Consider the following 18,107-nt stretch of genomic DNA (forward strand, 5'->3'; position numbering starts at 1 on the left):
AGACAAAGCAAGCATCAAATTTTCCAGACCAGAGAGGATGCTCCAAATGAGAGAGGCAAGATTAGGGCACAGAGATTGTAGAACCAGATATAGAAACAGGAATAGACAACGGAGGCTGAGGGAATGGCAAGGAGGGCAGGAAGGAGGATATGACAAACAACCATGAATATTTTTAATTCATGTTCATGAGCCAATGGATGGAAGGAAGGGTTGGTCAGGCATGAACCCAGCACCATGACCATCTAGCGGTATGACTTTGGAAAATTTATTTTGCCTTTCTGAGTCTCACATTGCTCATCAATAAAAACAACAGTTTTATTAAATTATTTCTAAAACCCTCTGCAGCTCTAAAATCAAATGCATTTTCTTCTCTTATTGAGATCAGAGCCACTCTACATCTTTAACTCAAATGTAAAATCACGCTCAAAATCTTTTTTTTTTAAGCTGGGAAACTGTCAGGTGCTTAAAGAAAGAAATCATCCATTGATTTATTGCTCACCTTCTAAACAGCTATTCCTTTTAGCAAGAGTAAAAGTGAAACAACCACGGAGTGGAAACAAGAGGGCATTTTAAATCTCTAAATTAAAACAGAAAAGGAGGAAAGGTGTAAAGGTAACATAATAAGGGCTTTTCTGTTTTCCCACTAAGAGCTTTTTACCATTCTAAAAGGTTCACCCAGGATGCTAACAAAGCTTCAGAAATGCATCAAATGAAACCATTTCCATTTCCAATGGCATTAATCATCTCTGTGGTTCCGCAGAATTAAAAGTAACCCTTAGGGCAGTGGTTCTCAACTTTCTGGCCCTTTAAATACAGTTGCTCATGTTGTGATCCAACCATAAAATTATTTTCATTGCTACTTCATAACTGTAATGTTGCTACTGTTATGAATCGTCATATAAATATCTGATATGCAGGATGGTCTTAGGCGACCCCTGTGAAAGGGTCATTCAACCCCCAAAGGGGTCACAACCCACAGGTTGAGAACCACTGCTCTAGGGAATTAGCATCCCCCAGATGCTTTCCAAGTACACCTGTCCAGGTGCACCTGAGCAAGGGCATTGGTTCACGCCACATTTCTGAAGCTGCTCCATGAACATCTTCTTAAGCATGTCATCCCTAGAGTCACCTGCTCTCTGCAAAGGGCACCAGTCAAAGACCAATAGGTGGGTGCTCTCTTTCTGCAGATAGCTCACCACTGAGGATTTTATTTCTAGGACAACCTATAGCTAGATCATATCATTCATGCTGGTAACAATCTCCTATGCAAAAATAAAACACAGAATCTCCCACATAAATAAAAATGTGAGATTAGATAAATTCTACTTTCTGTGTGATTTTTCATTAGTTCATTTATTCTGTAGATTCCAAGTGAGCTAGCTGGTAACATTTGGAGCTAAAGTCAGTCTACTTAGCACTGGTCAGTTACATCTTTGACCACAACATCACAAAGTAGGCCTCCGATGGTTTGAAAATATGAAAAAATGCAAATAAAGAAGATTGTGAGCAATGCCTTAAATTCTCTGGGGAATCTCCTCTCTGAACCAATGCAGTACCAGCAACATCAAGTTCAATTGCTGCTAAATAGAGACCTTGTATTAACAAAAGCTGCTTTCCTCCCTCTGTAAGAAATAAGGCGAGCCCCCCAATTCAGGGGTCCTGGTAGAACACAAAACATACTCCAGAGCCAGGCAGAAGGCAAATATCTGTACTTCTACGTAGAAGGGTGCGCACACATGGTCTGGAAGCATGTGCACACCCAGCAAGTGGTTTGCTCAGCTTTATAATCTCTGACACATGTGACCTGTCCCTTACTCTTGATTGGAGCTCAGGTAAACAATCTTTCATGATTGGCTAACTCAAAGGGAGGGGTTGGCCTTTGCCGTTTCAAGATGGAGGCCCCCAGGGGAGCTGCAAGCCATGTGGCCAAGATGGCAGCTGCCAAGTCACGCAGTCCAAAATGGTGGCTGTCTAAACTGTTCTTTGACAGAAAAGATGACTTATTCTCACACCTCTGACTTCTGTTTCCACTCCAACGTGGAAATTTAGTCCAGTTTCTATAATGAGGGGCCAGGCATGTAGGCTAGGCAACACTGGAATCTCATCAAAATCATCTTAACAGTTGCATTCCAAAAAAGTTGTAGTTTTTCATCTCCAAAATACTTGGTAATTAGAGTTGCTGTTCCTCAGAAGGAAAATGACAAAGTTGATTTGGTATTTCTACTGAAAAGTCACTGGAACCAAGGAATCTGTCTCCAAATATATTAATTACAGGAAGATGCTTTTGAATGGTGGTTGGTGGTAATCATTAACGCTAAAAATAATGCGCTCTCTATCAATATGCCAATTCCACTTCGGCCCCCAGAAGTCTCATCTTCTCTGTAAAGTCTTCTCAGATAATGGGTTGTGTTTTCATGGAATATAATAGAAAAGTACCTCATTCTATTGTGCTTTGCTTTATTGTGTAAAGGCGTTGCTGTTTTTTTTTCCACAAAGTTCTTCCACCAGCAAAAAGATTACAACTCACTTTAGAATGCTACTCTTCATTGCAATAATCATTTTAGTACAGTGGTCTGGAACCAAACCTACAATATCTCTAAGATATGCCTGAATACTAATTAAATGCCCAGAAGACCCCAAGCTAATGAGATTTACTATATCAAGGAGGTTAGACCTAAAGAACAAGTTTGGCATCAACAAATTAGATTGGCTGTCAGAAGCCAAGCCACTGCCTGCAAGGAGCACACACAGCAGAGTCACTGAGGAAGGTGGACCAACCGATATCTTGGCCACTATGTCCTGCAATGATCAAAAGGCTTACAGGCTCAGCTCTTCCCCAGAAAGTTCCAGGCTTATTCATAACCAATGGAAAACAAAGTCAGAGCACAGAGGGTCAAACAAACATTCCTGTTTTCCTCCTTCCAGGTATTCTTCTGGGCCAGGACTGGGGAGCCTGCCCACTTGAGTGATCCTTCTCCTGATTCTTCCCTCATCTTCCTTTCTCTACTAGTCCCCCACCCAAGGGTCATATTGAGCTTTCCCCTGTGTCGAAAGTTCTTAGCTCTCCTATTTTATTCAATGGCTTCTTGACTTTTAACAAATTGTAGGTCTTGTTTCTCACTGACACTTCAAGAATCAGCCCTGGGAAACACAGTTTGGGCTGGGATAGTCGCATCCATTAGTGTAGAATCTATAAAGAAATAAATCTTTCTCTTACTCATCTGGACCACCTCTCATTGCATAACTTTGATGTATTATTATGCTAAGTGACCCCTGCCCACTTGGCTGAAAGTGGTCCTCCCACATTCACAAATTAGGATCCAGAACTGCCACTATCAGTTTTGTGAATTTAGTCAACACAATTCTCTCTGGTCCTCAGTTTCCTCATCTGTAAAATAAATGGCTAACACTCTCAGATTGTCAGATTCCCTTCCAGCACTAACATTCTGTGATTCTTGTCTCTAGATTGGTTTTGTTCTTCTGCCCTTGGGCCCACTCTATACTCTCCAGCCTTGAGAGTGGTATTCTCAGGCTGCCTATTGTATTAGAATCATCTGCCTAATTTATTTATAAACTCACGGGCTTATTGCATCTTAGGACAGGATGAATCCCAGTCAAGTTCTAATCAGCCTCGGGGAAGAGCCCAAACTCACAGTTGTGATATATATCCCATATTGTTCCAAAGAGGATTTATGGCAGCTTAGCAGGATACATTATATAAACACAAGGTAAAATAAAATGGAAGAAAAGATAGAAAGAAAAGCAAGGGTTGGGACAGAGATGGAACCTAAAATGCACCCCAAGAAACAAATTATAAAAGCCCTATTAGAAAAGTCTCTGGGTAGTGCCAATTCAGAGCCACATATTTAGCTCTGAGCTCTCTAGCAGCCAAAGGGAAAAGGGAAACCCAGTGAGAAGTCTTCTTCTTTCCATTGCTCTTCCATTAGAAAAGTCTCTGGGTAGTACCAATTCAGAACCACATATTTAGCTTTGAGCTCTCTAACAGCCAAAGGGAAAAGGGAAACCCAGTGAGTCAGTGAGAAGTCTTCTTCTTTCCATTGCTCTTCCTCAGGTCCCACACTGCCTTTTGACTGCATCTAAGACAGTGCTTAGGGCTGACTGTCATCCGCTGAAAGGATATTGATGGATGAAGTTGGAGCTCTTTAGCCTGTGGCTAAGTCACAGCTCAAGAAAAAAATAGAAGCTATACCCTAGAAGACTGAACCTATTTCTGCTAGACATGGCTCACACATGGTGCTCCTTCAAGGCCTCCCGGCCAGAGAAAACCATAGCATTACAGAGAAAACCTGTAATGTTTCCAGGTTTTGCTGTAATATGTTACTCACTGGAATAAGAATTGAAAACTGATTACTGAAAACATGTTTCTCACTCTGTCTCTTTATAATACAAAAGCCTTCATGTGTTTCAAAAGGAGTCTTTGATGTGTCCTTAAATAAACACCTGGCTTTATAAAGAGACATACCTCTTCTCAGCAGGGCAAAGACAGTTTTCAAACAGTTCCATTCTAAATCGTCAGAAAGAACAAGTTCTATCCTCTCCACAAAGAGCAACTATAGACAGAAATGTTGTTGGGGTGAACATGGCAGAGGGGGTGTTTTTCAGGAGTCTGGGAGGCAGCGTGGTACTGTGGAAATCTATCCTTGAGTATCCTTATACAGTAAGTCCTCACTTAACATCCTACTAGGTTCTGTGACTTTAAGCAAAATGACTTAAAATGAAACCAATTTTACCATATGGTAATAAATATAAACAAGTGTTAAGTTTCTAGGGCATCTAATCAATATTATAATGAAAGGATGTTATTCAAGGATCTGCTATATTTAAATAATGGCTTACTATTTCCAAAGTTTCTACATGTATCTCTTATCTCTCCCAATGAGATATGTAAAAGCCACAGGATGAAGATGTGAAAATGATTATGGAACTTTATAGAGATGGGTTGCAAATTCCTCCCTTGACCAAACTTTAGTTAAGGCCTGAACTTAGGCTTCCATCTCCATCCTTATAGAGTCCAGTTTTAGCAAGAATCACATCAGGTTGTTTTTGCCATGTCCCCAGGTTTGATATCTGGTCAAATTCCCTTCCCACCATCCCCCAGGTGACATCTGATCTCCCCACCCCGACATGTCTTCAGCAAGAATCCTGTCCAGTCAGTTTAGCCAGAATTTCTCTTACGCCAATGTTTCCTCTTAGTAATTCTCCATCCATTGACACCCAACCTGTTCCTTGGCTGAAATTCTCACTTGCCCAGGCTGTGTTCAGAACAGAGCCCAGTTCTAGACTGAGGTCACTTTTTCCCTATTGCAATCATTCCATAGTAAAATCTATTTTTACTGCTTTTAACTACTGTCCAGCTCTGGTTTTTCCTGGGCAATAGCCATAGGTCAAGTCTCCTGAGTCCAAGTGTAGCAGAAAGCCTGAGAGTCAGGAGGTGAGTCATGAGGTCCTGGATCTGCCTCCCATCAACAGGTTGTTTGATCTCAAACACTATACAAGAGGGTCAGTTATATGGTAATAGCAGAAAACTAGACTTTGGGTGGTGTGCACTCAAGAGAGTATAAATATATCAAATTATAATGTTACATATGTGAAATTTGTATAGCGTTATTTACCAATGTTGCCTCAATTAATTTAATTTTTTTTTAAAATAAAGTAATGCAAGTTCATTGTAGAAAGTAAAAGGAAAGAAATATATTTCCTCTTGGATTGAGGTTGGGATGCCAATCATGACTGTACCATGATTAATGATCAAGCTTAAAGTCAGCAAGTGCCTGCAGCCTGCCCATTTCAAGTCCATCTCTTCACTGGAACATTGGCATCAATATGCCCTTCTCACATTGGCTATGCCCAGCATTTATAGGAGGGGAGAAATAAAGTCATTTACCTAAAAGGTGTGAGCACATATGGGCCGGTTTAGTCCTGGCTTGCCTCTGTCATCTCGTAAAAGACTTTATTTTGAGGCAGTTGCTTTTAAGTACAGGATGGTAGGAATATGTTGCCTTTATAAAAATAAACATTCATCTACTTAAGTTTCATCCTTTGCACATGAACACAATAATGATGCCTCAGCTGTCAGCTGCTCCAAAGATTCCTTGCCACTTAATTAGAAAACCCAGGCTTTCATTCTTTGTTTTAACTATCCTCCTATACAATAAAGGGGTAATATGTACATCGACTCAAATTCAGAATAACCAGTCACTATGATGCACACTGACCACCAGGAGGCAGACGCTCAATGCAGGAGCTGCCCCCTGGTGGTCAGTGCGCTCCCACAGGGGGAGCATCACTCAGCCACAAGCCTAGCTGGTGGCTAGTAAATGCAGCGGCCCGCTTCCACAGCAGCCCTAAGGCTTAGGCCATCAGTCAGACATCCCTTGCGGGCTCCCAGACTGTGAAAGGGTGCAGGCCAGGCTGAGGGCATCACCCTCCCGCAGTGCATGAATGTCATGCACCCAGCCTCTAGTTTGTAAATGAAAAGCAATAACCTTCCTTATGTCACTTGAGCTCCTTTCTAATTTAGAAAGACCAGAACAGCCTCCCCTTCCCCACAGTAGTTACAAAGGATGGCAGCTTATCTCATAAGCAATTCACAACCTGCCTCCAACCCCAAACCAGCAGAGATTGGTCGTCATGCCCTAATCTCCTGCCCACATTGCTCTATTGCAGACACTATCACATAATGATGAACACTGTTTTAAAAACCTACATAATCTGCTAAAGAAGGTCTCTGGATGTTTCCACTGACACAGGAAGAAACAGCCAGAAAGGATATATGCCCCTAAGTCTGGAATGGGTCAGTTTAGAAGTATCAGAAAGTTCCATTTCTATTTCCTAGCTATGCTTCCATTATGACCCAGTTTTACCTTTCCCTATAAATGAAACGTGTTTCATCGGTTCTCCTTAGGAGCTGCCATTCTACACAATGATGCACTCCCGTTAATTAAGTGGAGCTAGTCTTACCTAGGAACTATGGGCTGTCCTTCTTTTCATTGTCTGCTCAGAAATGCCTGTGACAACATATAGAGTACGAGCTAAGGCCCATTATAACCCTTATAATCACTTTGACTTTAAACAGTAAATTTCAACCTAATGTTTCTTTAAAAGATATGGCTATTGTGGCCCTGGCCAGGTATGCAGTGGTTAGAGCACTGAGCCAAAGACCGAAAGGCTGTGGGTTCAATTTCAGGTTAAAGGCAAGTACCTTGGTTGCAGGTTTCCCAGCCCCTGATGTGTCTCTCTGATATCAGTTTCTCTATCTCTCCTCCTCCTCCCTCCCATCCACTCTCTCTAAAAATAAGTGGAAAAATATCCTCGGGTGAGGATTAAAAATAAAAACTATATTTGCTCTATATACAGGTTGACCCAGAATAATGTAAAAAAAAAAAAGAAGGTATAGGTACTATGAAAATCACTGGGATGCCTTACTAGAATTCCAAGGATTAAAACACTCTTGTTGCATTATGGAAATAATCTCATTATTCCTGGTGAATTAATAATTTATATACAATACTGCTAATCATGTACCATAGTGAGGAAGGCAACCCACCCACAATCTCCTACAGTGGGAGTATAGTCACAAATGTGTGTGTATGTGTGTGTTTGTGTGCGTGTGTGTGTGTGTTCAAAATTAGTCCACTGTCAATGTGACTCTGCAACCAAATGACTATCCTCAGCATCCGCACATTTATGATAAACCATTATGATAGCAGAAGTTGTTGGTAGCTTACCCTGATCCCTTTTTTGGGCTGGTACACTCACCTTCCTCCCAGCCCCCAAATGTGAATGTCAGCTGCCACCCTTTTTTAAAGAATGATCCTCATTAACTGGAACAACTTCCCTGGAGATGCCTTGGAGTTTACTCAAGTTGCAGTCCCTCAGGAAGGAATGGGAGAAGCCTGCAGCCAATGACTGAATAACATGGGGTTTTAAAGGCTGGCCCCCTTACATCCCCCTGAGGCAACTCTGGGGTGCTACTCATGCTCCAGAAGCCCCTATACCATCATCATTCTGAAGCTAGGTCTCACACACCCTTGTCCAGGCTCTTCTGAATTCCTCTCCTGTTCCCTTGCTCCTGTAGAAACCATACCTTCCCCTAATAAATTTAATTTTAAAAAAATTAAGACCATATCTGAGAGAACTCACTCAAAAATCACTTGCAGAGAAAGTATGTCTCCTGCTGTGCTTCTAGGAATTCCTACCAAAGGCACCAAGTAAGGAGCAAGTCTCAGCACAGGAAATCACACCTGAATGTCAATGTTGGTAGCCCCTTCCTCTGGAAGTATATGTTTCTTATTTTGATTGCACAGTGCTGTTTTAGCACCAAAGAAAAAGGACATTCCTGGTCTTTAAAGGCTCATAGTCACATAGGCCAAATCCTACATAACCAGCAGGGATCATGGTCTAAGGAATAATTGCCATGGAAAATATGCCTTAGGAATATACTTATTTGTATACAGCTTTTAGGAAGGCACTACTGATTTCTGATTAAAGACAAAGCTTGATCATTTAATTGAGAGTAGAATGGAGTTAAGATTAGAGAAGATATCACTCTTAACACTCCTATTGAGCATTTACTGGAAATCCTAGCTGGAGAAATCAGGCACACAAAAGAAATAAAATATATAACAAATGGAAAGGAAGAAATGATTATCTCTATTTTCAGATTACATACTTTTATATAAAGAAAATCTTAAAGACCAAACAAAAAATGTTAGATCAAATCAATGAATTCAATAAAATTGCAAGATACAAAATGAACATAAAAATATTAGTAGTACTTCTATACACTACAACCAATTCTCTGAAAAGGAAATGAATAGATCTCATTTATGATAGCACCAAAAACAATAAAATACTTTGAAAGAAATTGAACTAAGGGGGTGAAACATCTCTACTGTAAAAACTATTAGCCAATGATGAAAGAAATAAAAGTAACCAAAAAATAAAAAGGTATCCCATGTTCATAGATTAGAAGAATTAATATTGTTAAAATGTCAATACTACCAAAACCATCTGAATGTTCAATGTACTCCCTATTCAGATTCTAATGGAATTCTTAATGGAAGTAAAAGAAATTTTTTTTTCAAATTTATATAGAATTACAAAAGACCCCACATAGTCAAAGAAATCCTAAAAAAGCAATATCAAAACAAGAGGTATCACACTTCCTGATTTCAAGCTATAGTATCAAACTATAGTAATTAAAACAGTATGGTATTTGCATAAACAATATCAAAACAGGAGGTATCACACTTCCTGTTTTCAAGCTATAGTATCAAACTAGAGTAATTAAAACAGTATGGTATTTGCATAAAAACAGAGAAATACACTAGTGGAAGAGAATGAGAGTCCAGAAATAAACCCAAGCAAATATAGCAAACTAACATTCGAAAAAGGAGCCAAGAATACTCAATGGAGAAAAAAAAAAACGTCTCTAATAAATAATGCTGGGCTAATTGGATACTCACATATAAAAGAATGAAACTGGACCCCTGTCTTTCACCAATGACAAAAATTAACTCAAAATGCATAAAAAACTTAAATGTAAGATCTGAAACCTTGAAACTCCTAGAAGAAAACATAAAAATAAAGCTTCTTGACTTGAGTCTTGGTAATAATTTTTGGCTATAACAACTAAAGCACAAGCAACAACAACAAAATAAACAAGTGATACTACATCGAACTAAAAAGCATCTGCAGAGCAAAAGCAACTATTTTTAAAAAATCAAGAAGTTCATTCTGCCACATTTCATTCACTTCCGTCGCTTCTGACAGTCTCTGGTCAGACCTAAGGCACCAAGATGGTGAAGCAGATCCAGGGGAAGGATGCTGTTCAGGAAGCCTGGAACAGTGCAGGAGGTAAACTTGTAATAGTTGACTTTTCCACCACGTGGCGTGGGCCTTGCACAATGATCAAGCCCCTCCTTCATTCCTCTCTAAAAAGTACTCCACTGTGGAATTCTTGAAGTATATGTGGATGACTGTCAGGATGTTGCTGCAGAGTATAAAGTTAAATGCATGGCAACCTTCCAGTTTTTTAAAAAAGTACAAAAGATGGGTGAGTTTTCTGGAGCTAATAAGGAATAACTTGAAGCCACCATCAACGAATTAATTTAATAATGTTAACTAGCCATTGGCTCCTGTAATTTTTTTTATTTATAAAAAAGAAAATAGATAAGGTATAGAAACTACCAGTATATACTCAACTACCACCAGATTATAAATGACAATAAAATATTCATTCTATCCCTTTTTTAAAAAAATAATAAAGCAAGTTAAAAGACAACTCTGAAATGGGAAAAATATTTGCAAACCATATATCTGACAAGAGGTTAATATCCAAAATATATAAATAACTCATATAATTCAACAGCAAAAAACAAACAAACAAACAAAAAACAACAACTCAACTTTAAAAAATGAGAACAGGCGTTTAACAGACATTTCTCTAAAGAAAATATACAAAAGGTCAATGATGATTCTCTCTCATCATTGATGTTTCTATCTCTCCCTCTCCCTTCCACTCTAAAATCAATAAAAACATATATTTTTAAAAGAAATTACATCTAATTTAATACATATGTATTGATCACTTACTCTGAGACAGGTATTGAGTTGGGATCTAAGGATTCTACCAGGATTAAGACATGATTCCCTTCTCTTAATACATTTATACTACTTCTAGCTCTAAGCAAAATCCATTAGATCTTAATGGTAGCCTGTTGTACTCATATCCATTGGAAATAACCTGGGGACATTAATTTGAAAGAAGTTTATGTTGGGAAATGTTGTAGTAAAAACCCAATGGAGAAATAGGTGAGTCAAGTTGTTTCCTGTTTCCAAACCATAAGTTGGTGTACCAAGCCATAGATGACGACTCCTCTGGGACGCAGACATGTATTTTTAAACTTTTGAGATTGAAGAGTAGCTTGAATAGAGCAGCCAAAAGGAACAGCCTGTCCTGTTATGACTCATTTGAGAAACTTCCCTTTTTATGCCATTTCAAACCTGAATTTTCAGACTTAAAATTCAGATTGCCTTTAAAGTAGATGTGATATTTGGATAACTTTCTTTTCATGAAATGTCATGCCATCGTATCATAGACAACATGGCTTCTGTTTCTATCTAACTCTTTTGACAATCATTATATTTAATACTTTTCCCAAGATTTGGATAAACTGCCGAGCAATGAGCTACTAATAGTAACATCCTACTTTACATGAAAGCACTTTTATATGCATTATCTCCTAGGAAGTTGGGAGAGTCAACCACTAACTATATCTAAATAGTTGCTTATTTTTTCATGGGATATTATTTATCTTAACCATTTTTATTTCCTTTCCCCCATTCTTACTACCCAAAGAGGGACTTTCTTATCTCCCACTTGGATTTTTTGCAATAGCCTCATAACTAGTCCCCTTTTCTTAGCTTTTATTCTCAATATTCCTCATGCACAGCTCTGGCCATATCATTTCTGTGTTGATTGGTGCTCTCTGCCTAGCAGGAAAAAAAGTCCAGACATCTTAGCTAGTCATTCAGGGACCCATCTTACATTTCTAATACCAGATCCTACCCATCCTTCACTCTGAAAAGGAGCAGAAAAGAGACTGGAGTATCTCTCCAAAGCAGAGCATGACTAGGACCTTTTGCCCGCAAAGCCAGAAAAGATAATTCAACGAGAGGGACACCCCCGCTCCAGGGCACACACATTTATGAAAGCTGAGCCTTATGATGAAGCCAGAGCCCCACCTTAACCCAGCTTTGTCTTTCAAGCTCTCAGGAACCTTTTCCAGAAAGGGCTGAGGTCAGTCCAAGGTGATGCTAACATCCCACCAGTAGAAGTAATGTCTGGGTAGGTCCAGGAGTTCTGGGGTCACTTTGGTCTCATGCAGTGTGGCCAGCCACTAACAGCTTATTATGGGAGAACAGCAGCCACGTGGGAATTTTTAAGATCTATAGAAACAGGCCAGAATCCATTTTAAATAATACATATACACTGAGTGGCCAGATTATTATGACCCCCTGACATTTGTAGGCAAATTAGCCATACACTAAATCGTATGGGATATGGAAGCCGAAGGCCTGTTCGAACACCTTTGCTATCTGCAGTTACCAAGATAAAACGTCTCCAATTCGCACAGGAACACAAGGATTGGACAGTCGAGCATTGGAAAAAAGTCATGTGGTCTGATGAACCACGTTTCCAGTTGCATCATGCAGATGGCAGAGTGAGAATTTCGCAGAAACAGCATGAAAGCATGAGATCTAGATCCAATTGAGCATTTGTAGGACGAAGTTAAAAGAGCCATCAGGCAGCTGGTTCCACAACCATCAAATCTCATAGAACTGGACAGTGCTATTCATCAGGCCTGGTGTCAGGATCCTCGCATCACCTTTCAACCTCTCGTGGAGTCAATGCCAAGAAGAATCGCCGCAGCATTGAAGGCAAAAGGTGGCCCAACAAAGAACTGATGGGGTGGACATAGTAATCTGGCCACTCAGTGTATCATGCAGTGCAACAGCAGTTGGCTTGGAGAAGTTAATAAATGACCCCTGTGAAAGGCCCCTGAGAGATGGCTGTGGCGCTCAGGCAGGCCCATACTTGTGCTGGGCTGGCTATTCCCAGTACCTGAGGAGCTTGTTAAAAATACTCATTTCCAGGACCCCCACCTTAGAGATTCAGACTCAGTAATTCTGAGAAGATTCTCTGAATTCCAAGTTTTTAACAAGCTCCCAGGTGATTCGGAGGCCCAGGCAGCTTTGGGAACCAGGATGAGCCTGGTCTACAAGTCACCCCCTCAGAGGATGCTGCACTCTCCCTCAACCTGGCTCTCAAGCTAATTGGGCTGTTGAGGAGTCTCTTATGTATCAGCTATTTGTTTTATAAGTTCTTCTAGAGGAGTGGGCCCCAACTTGTGGGGCCATTAGATCATCTGGAGTCTACGTTTCAAATTCTAGGCCACAGCCCAGCCCTATTATCATGATCTCTGGGGCACGAGACACATCAATATTTAGGCTCCCTGGGTGATTACAAAGTGCTGGTAAGCTTGGGAACCACTGCTCCATAGTCTTGCTAATCAAATAGTGGCCCACAGATAGTAGAATCAGCCTCTCCTGTAACCTACTTAGAAATGTAGAATCCCGGGCCCCTTCCCACCACCAAATTAAAATCTGTGTTGTTGTTGTTTAAATATACTTTTTTTTTTTTTATTGATTTCGGAGAGGAAGGGAGAAGGAGAGATAGAAACATCCATGAAGAAAGAGAATCACTGATTAACAGCCTCCTGTGCACTCCATTCTGGGGATCTAGTCTGCAACCCAGGCGTGTGCCCTGACTGGGAAGCAAACAATGACCTCCTGGTTCCTAGGTCAATGCTCAACCAGTGAGCCACATTAGCCAGGCTAAAATCTGTTTTTTAACACATTTCCATGTAATGTGCATGCATATTCCAGTTCTAGATTTTACTCTCTCCATTTGTTTGTAAGTACCAAGGTCAGTTCTGTAGAGCCAGCCAGGGAAAGAACCGTAGTGCTCCCCAGCAGATAACCAAGTTCGCATAAGCTAATGAAAAGAAATCATTTTTCAATGTCTAATGACCGCAGGAGGATCCTGTCAGCCACCTCACCTATTCAGCACTTACAGACACCACGTGTTGGTGGGAAGGGAATTTGATCAGACACCACGTGTTGATTCCACATTTCCATTCATTAACTATTAAACCTAAAAGAGCCCTGAATAAGTTGATTAATTTGTGGGATAGCCTCAGCCCAGCTTGGTCAGTCTGAATGAAGCCACGCCCACCCACATGCTGCCGGCCTGCCTCCTCTGGAGGGCACACCTAGGGGATAGCAGCTGTGACGGCTGAGCTGGCTGAGGACGAGGGAGACACAGCAGGCAAATTGCCCACGCTGCTCTTTTCCTGGGAGAAAGGGGAGGAGAGATTCGCGGACACCTCGCCTGCAACACCTGACTTGGAAAAAGGCTACCTGCGAGGAAATCTCTGACAAACGTGGACTCAGGAACAAAAGTCCAGAGCGGAATTATTGCTGCTGTAATTGCCAATTTGTCGCTGTCAGCTCAGCAGCCATATCCAATTTACTGTCCATAAGCAGCCTTGCTAGTCAAGGCAGCGGAGTGGGAGGCTTTCCAAAAGGTTTGGGCCAACTGATGACAGCATTGTCGTGGGCAAGTACTGAATATCAGGACTTTCGTGACCAGAACTGAGCATGATCATTCTTTTGACTTATTTCATAGGCAAACTAATAATGATCAGGATAACAGTAGTATTAAAAAACATAGCCATTTCTTCCATTACTCTGGTGAAATAGTTTCCAGTTCCTATCACCATTGTAATGTGAGTATTAATTGAGAAGGAAACCCAGAGCTCCTCCCACCTTGATCAAAGCTCCAGGACACAGAACCCCGCCTGCTTCCCCACTGCCTCCCAGGCGCCTGGTCCTGCCGCAGAGCAGGCACTCGACGTGTTTGTTAAAGGAATAAATTACAACTTCCCTTGCTTTGCTGCAGAGAACGTACATGCAGGGGCTCCTTCAACATGCCTTACTCGTTACTCCCCATCGTTGCTGTGCTGTTTGTTCAAAGGAATATTTGATGGTGTTTGAATTGCCAATGCTAAGTCTGCACTAACGTCCCTGGGCTTCCCCGATTCACTAACGAGCATCCCTGGGCAACCATAGCAAGCAGGGAAGCAGGAGCGAGGCAGGCACGCTGTCACCTGAAGTCACCCCACATGGGCCCTCTCCCTCTCCCAGCCACATTATCTCCTGTCTGTTCTCAGCATTGTTTCAGCATGCCTGCCTGATTCCCGGAGATTAGTGGAGGATCCGGCTCCCCCTGCGCACGGTCCTCGTCAGCGGGCAGCCAGGCAGCAGAGAGTGGAGTGCAGGCCCCCTGTGCCCCTTTCCCTCGTGGCCACGCAAAGCACAGCCCTGGGCCCTGGATCACAGCAGCTCCCCACAGCCGGGCTCATTAACAACACTCGGTTACTCTGATCCCACTCAGAGGCAGGCCCATCCTCTGTTGGGCTTGTCCTGGAGACTGATGGCTTTAATTTGATCTGAATAATTCATACAGTGGCCCAAGTGTCCCCATCAGCACTGTCACTTGGTAAGAAGTCATCAAAGGTGGGCCTCAGAGGCTCCTGTGATGGCCAGGGTGGGGTCTCAGCTCCCCTCGGCTGCTGTTGGCTGCAGAGGCTTTGGACTCATCTCCGTGGCCTCTCTTGAAAGCAAAGATGTATAGTGATTCCCTCTGCTTCCAGGCAGAAAGCCAGCTGCCCTCTTTAAAGTGACCCAAGATAGTTTTCTGGCTCAGTTGTTATTATTCCCTGGTTTGGGGGTGGGGGAGCCCACACACACCATTCCTGCCTCCATACCTTTTGCACACACCCCATTCTCCATCCCCTGCTTCCCCAGACTAAGCTGAGCATGCCCTGTCCTCTCATCTCCTGGATCCTAGCCATTCACCAAGTTCTCTTTGGGCCCCGTCTCCTCTGGGAATAATTAACTGGTGGCCTCATTCCCTCCTCCCAACTAAAACTATGTCTACAACACTCAGTTTGTTTCTTAAGCAGATATCCAGCTTACAGTACAAAACTGCATTTCACGTCTTGTCTTCCCTGGAATGCTGGATTCAGGCTTGACTGTCTTTATGTCCCTCCGAGAGCCTTCAACACAGGGGAGGGGTAGCCAGTAGCTTCTGTAAAAGATTTTTAATGAGGAGGAGTTTGGCAGAAAACCTGCTATAATCCCTAGCAATCTGAAAACTGAAGTCATAATTAGGTACAAACCTCATCCCTAACCAATCCCAAAGTCCGGAGCACGGCATATGTGTGCACACGTGTGTGGATACGCTATTCTGAACTTCGGTGGTGCCTTCAAACTCAGAACAGGAAGGCTGGGCCACTCTGGCACAAACTTCTCAGCATTTCCTTAGAAACAACCATCCCGGGCTCCGGAAAACCACCTCACGTTACTTTGATTTTCCCCACATAAAACCCTTTCCAAAGATTCCTGGGAAACCTGTTTGTCATCTGGCTCCTAGGCACATGGACAAGAGCTCGATGGGGCTGCTGCTTTTGTCAGCCCACACGTTGACGGCTTTCCTCCTGTCCCCCTGAGACTCCCACTGCCCCTCAAGTCCCTCCGCCCTGCAACATTGCAACTGCTACTACAGTAGCATAGTCTCCAGCGGGCCTGCTGTACACGTTACAGGCACACCTCAGAGAGTCTGCGGGTTTGGTTCCAGACCACAGCAATAAAGTGAGTCATAAACTTTTTTGCTGGTGGAGGATTGGTCTTGCCTTCAATTTGTAGAAACACATCTGTGCGGTGAAGTGCAATAAAGCGAGGCGTGCCTGCATTGACTTAGTAACTCAAGGAGAGGGGTTGCCAAGTGCACAATTAACACTTATGTAGCTGACCATGTATCTACATCACAGCTGTAGTCTAGACACTGTTTAAAGCTACCAAGAATTGCCTCATTAACAAACGCTGACAGCAACAGGTGGAATGGCTTATTTATTTACTCAGTGACCAATGTAATCCTCAGAGGTTCATGGAAAAGCCATACAGTGGAGTCAGACAAAATGTGAATTATGCTCTGTTTTCTTTTCTTCACAAGGCTATTAGTTATATTTATTTATCTGTTGTGCTTCTACACATTTTTCAAACAAACATAAACACAATGATTCGAGAAGTTTTTTTTAAAAGAACCTAAGCTAAAGGGCAAAAAATAAGATAGTAAGGCAAAACCAGGCACGGCCAATTGCATTTTACAAAAATGGATGTGTCGATGCCTCCCATCTCACCAGCTCTTCTACAATGTGACCTTGACATCCCCCCTCATCAAAAGGTAGGGTCTGAGTCCCCTCTTGCTCGTTGGGTGGGCTCCCTGGAATCAATGGAGTGTGGCAGCGTGAAAAGGCAATTCAGCTCCAGCCTTATCCATTGAGACACAGGCACATGGAGCCCTCCACTGCTGTGACAGAAAACTACTCTAAGGCAACCATGCTGTGAGGAAGCTCAAGCCGCTGTGAGGAAGCCCAAGCCACAGGGAGAAGCCACGCGTAAGACCAACAGTCCTGGTCTGCTTCCCAGTCCAGGCACAACGTCCCGGCACCAGATGCACAACTGAGTCTGCAGGTCAACCCAGCCTCCTGCCTCCTCTACTGAGACCCCAGGCATCATGGAGCAGATTCAAGTCATCCCCACTGTGGGTCCCTTTGGGGACTTCTAACCCACAGAGTGTATAAGCTTAATAACATGGTTGTTTCACGCCACTGAACTTGGAGTGGTTTGTTCTGCCAGCAGTAATATCCAGAACGCCTAGCACTAGTAAACCATGGACTTGGTTCACATCAAGATCGTTTAACAGGCCTCAGTAAAAAGAGCCACCCCACAGCCACAGAATCACTGTGCTGTTCTAGACATCTGATTCCAGCTCTGTCACTGAAGAGATGTGTGACCCTGGGAACAATAACATCTGCATGATGCACGACTCTGCATAAACACCCTCTCCCATTTGTAACTTCATTTACCCTTCCCCCGAACACTGTGAAGTAAAGCCAGAGTTCATTCCTCTCAACCTCAGTTTCCACACCGCAAAATGAAGACAAGGTCTGTTCTACCCACTGCATGATGCTTTTATAAGACTCTACAGGGGTATTGTAAGCGCACACACATTTGAAGGGGGAAAATAAGAATGTCAGTGGGAGATCCAGAAATTTCAACTCAGGCACCATGCACTGATCTTTGTTGGATGTACCAACTCAATAGCTACACAAACACACATGTTCTGACAACGACTTCATAATCTTGCCACCCCACCGTAAGTAAATGTGATCAAAAGCAGCTCAAACCCGGAAGGAGACGCTTCCTTTTCCTGGCACGGACACTGCTGGATTCAGCCCCCCTCTCCTCACTCGACCCACGGGATCCTTGCCCAGAGTCACAGGTGGAGTGCACGCCTCACAGCATGACCATGCTCACCTGTGCAACGTTACAGACCCCGGAGTGCAGAGGCCACACCGCCTGGTAACACCCACTTAGGCAGGAAACTAGTGAGG

The 18,107-nt window shown here is 42.5% G+C and overlaps 1 protein-coding gene across 1 annotated transcript; it reads left to right on the forward strand.

Annotated features, from left to right (window-relative positions):
* Positions 1-9,821: 9,821 nt before the first annotated feature.
* On the forward strand, positions 9,822-10,141 carry LOC102764812 (thioredoxin-like). The gene is made up of 2 exons (XM_015557968.1): positions 9,822-9,950; positions 10,009-10,141. The coding sequence occupies exons 1-2, from the start codon at positions 9,822-9,824 to the stop codon at positions 10,105-10,107; spliced, it is 228 nt and encodes a 75-aa protein (XP_015413454.1). The 3' UTR covers positions 10,108-10,141.
* The last annotated feature ends 7,966 nt before the right edge of the window (positions 10,142-18,107 follow it).

Source organism: Myotis davidii, unplaced genomic scaffold, assembly GCF_000327345.1.
Source record: "Myotis davidii unplaced genomic scaffold, ASM32734v1 scaffold107, whole genome shotgun sequence".
Lineage (NCBI taxonomy): Eukaryota > Metazoa > Chordata > Mammalia > Chiroptera > Vespertilionidae > Myotis > Myotis davidii.

Excerpts from the sequence above, each read along its gene's own strand:
- LOC102764812 (XM_015557968.1), top strand. The coding sequence starts at position 9,822 with ATGGTGAAGCAGATCCAGGGGAAGGATGCTGTTCAGGAAGCCTGGAAC. Across the intron at positions 9,951-10,008 it reads TGATCAAGCCCCTCCTTCAT|GATGTTGCTGCAGAGTATAA; the intron begins TCCTCTCTAAAA and ends GATGACTGTCAG.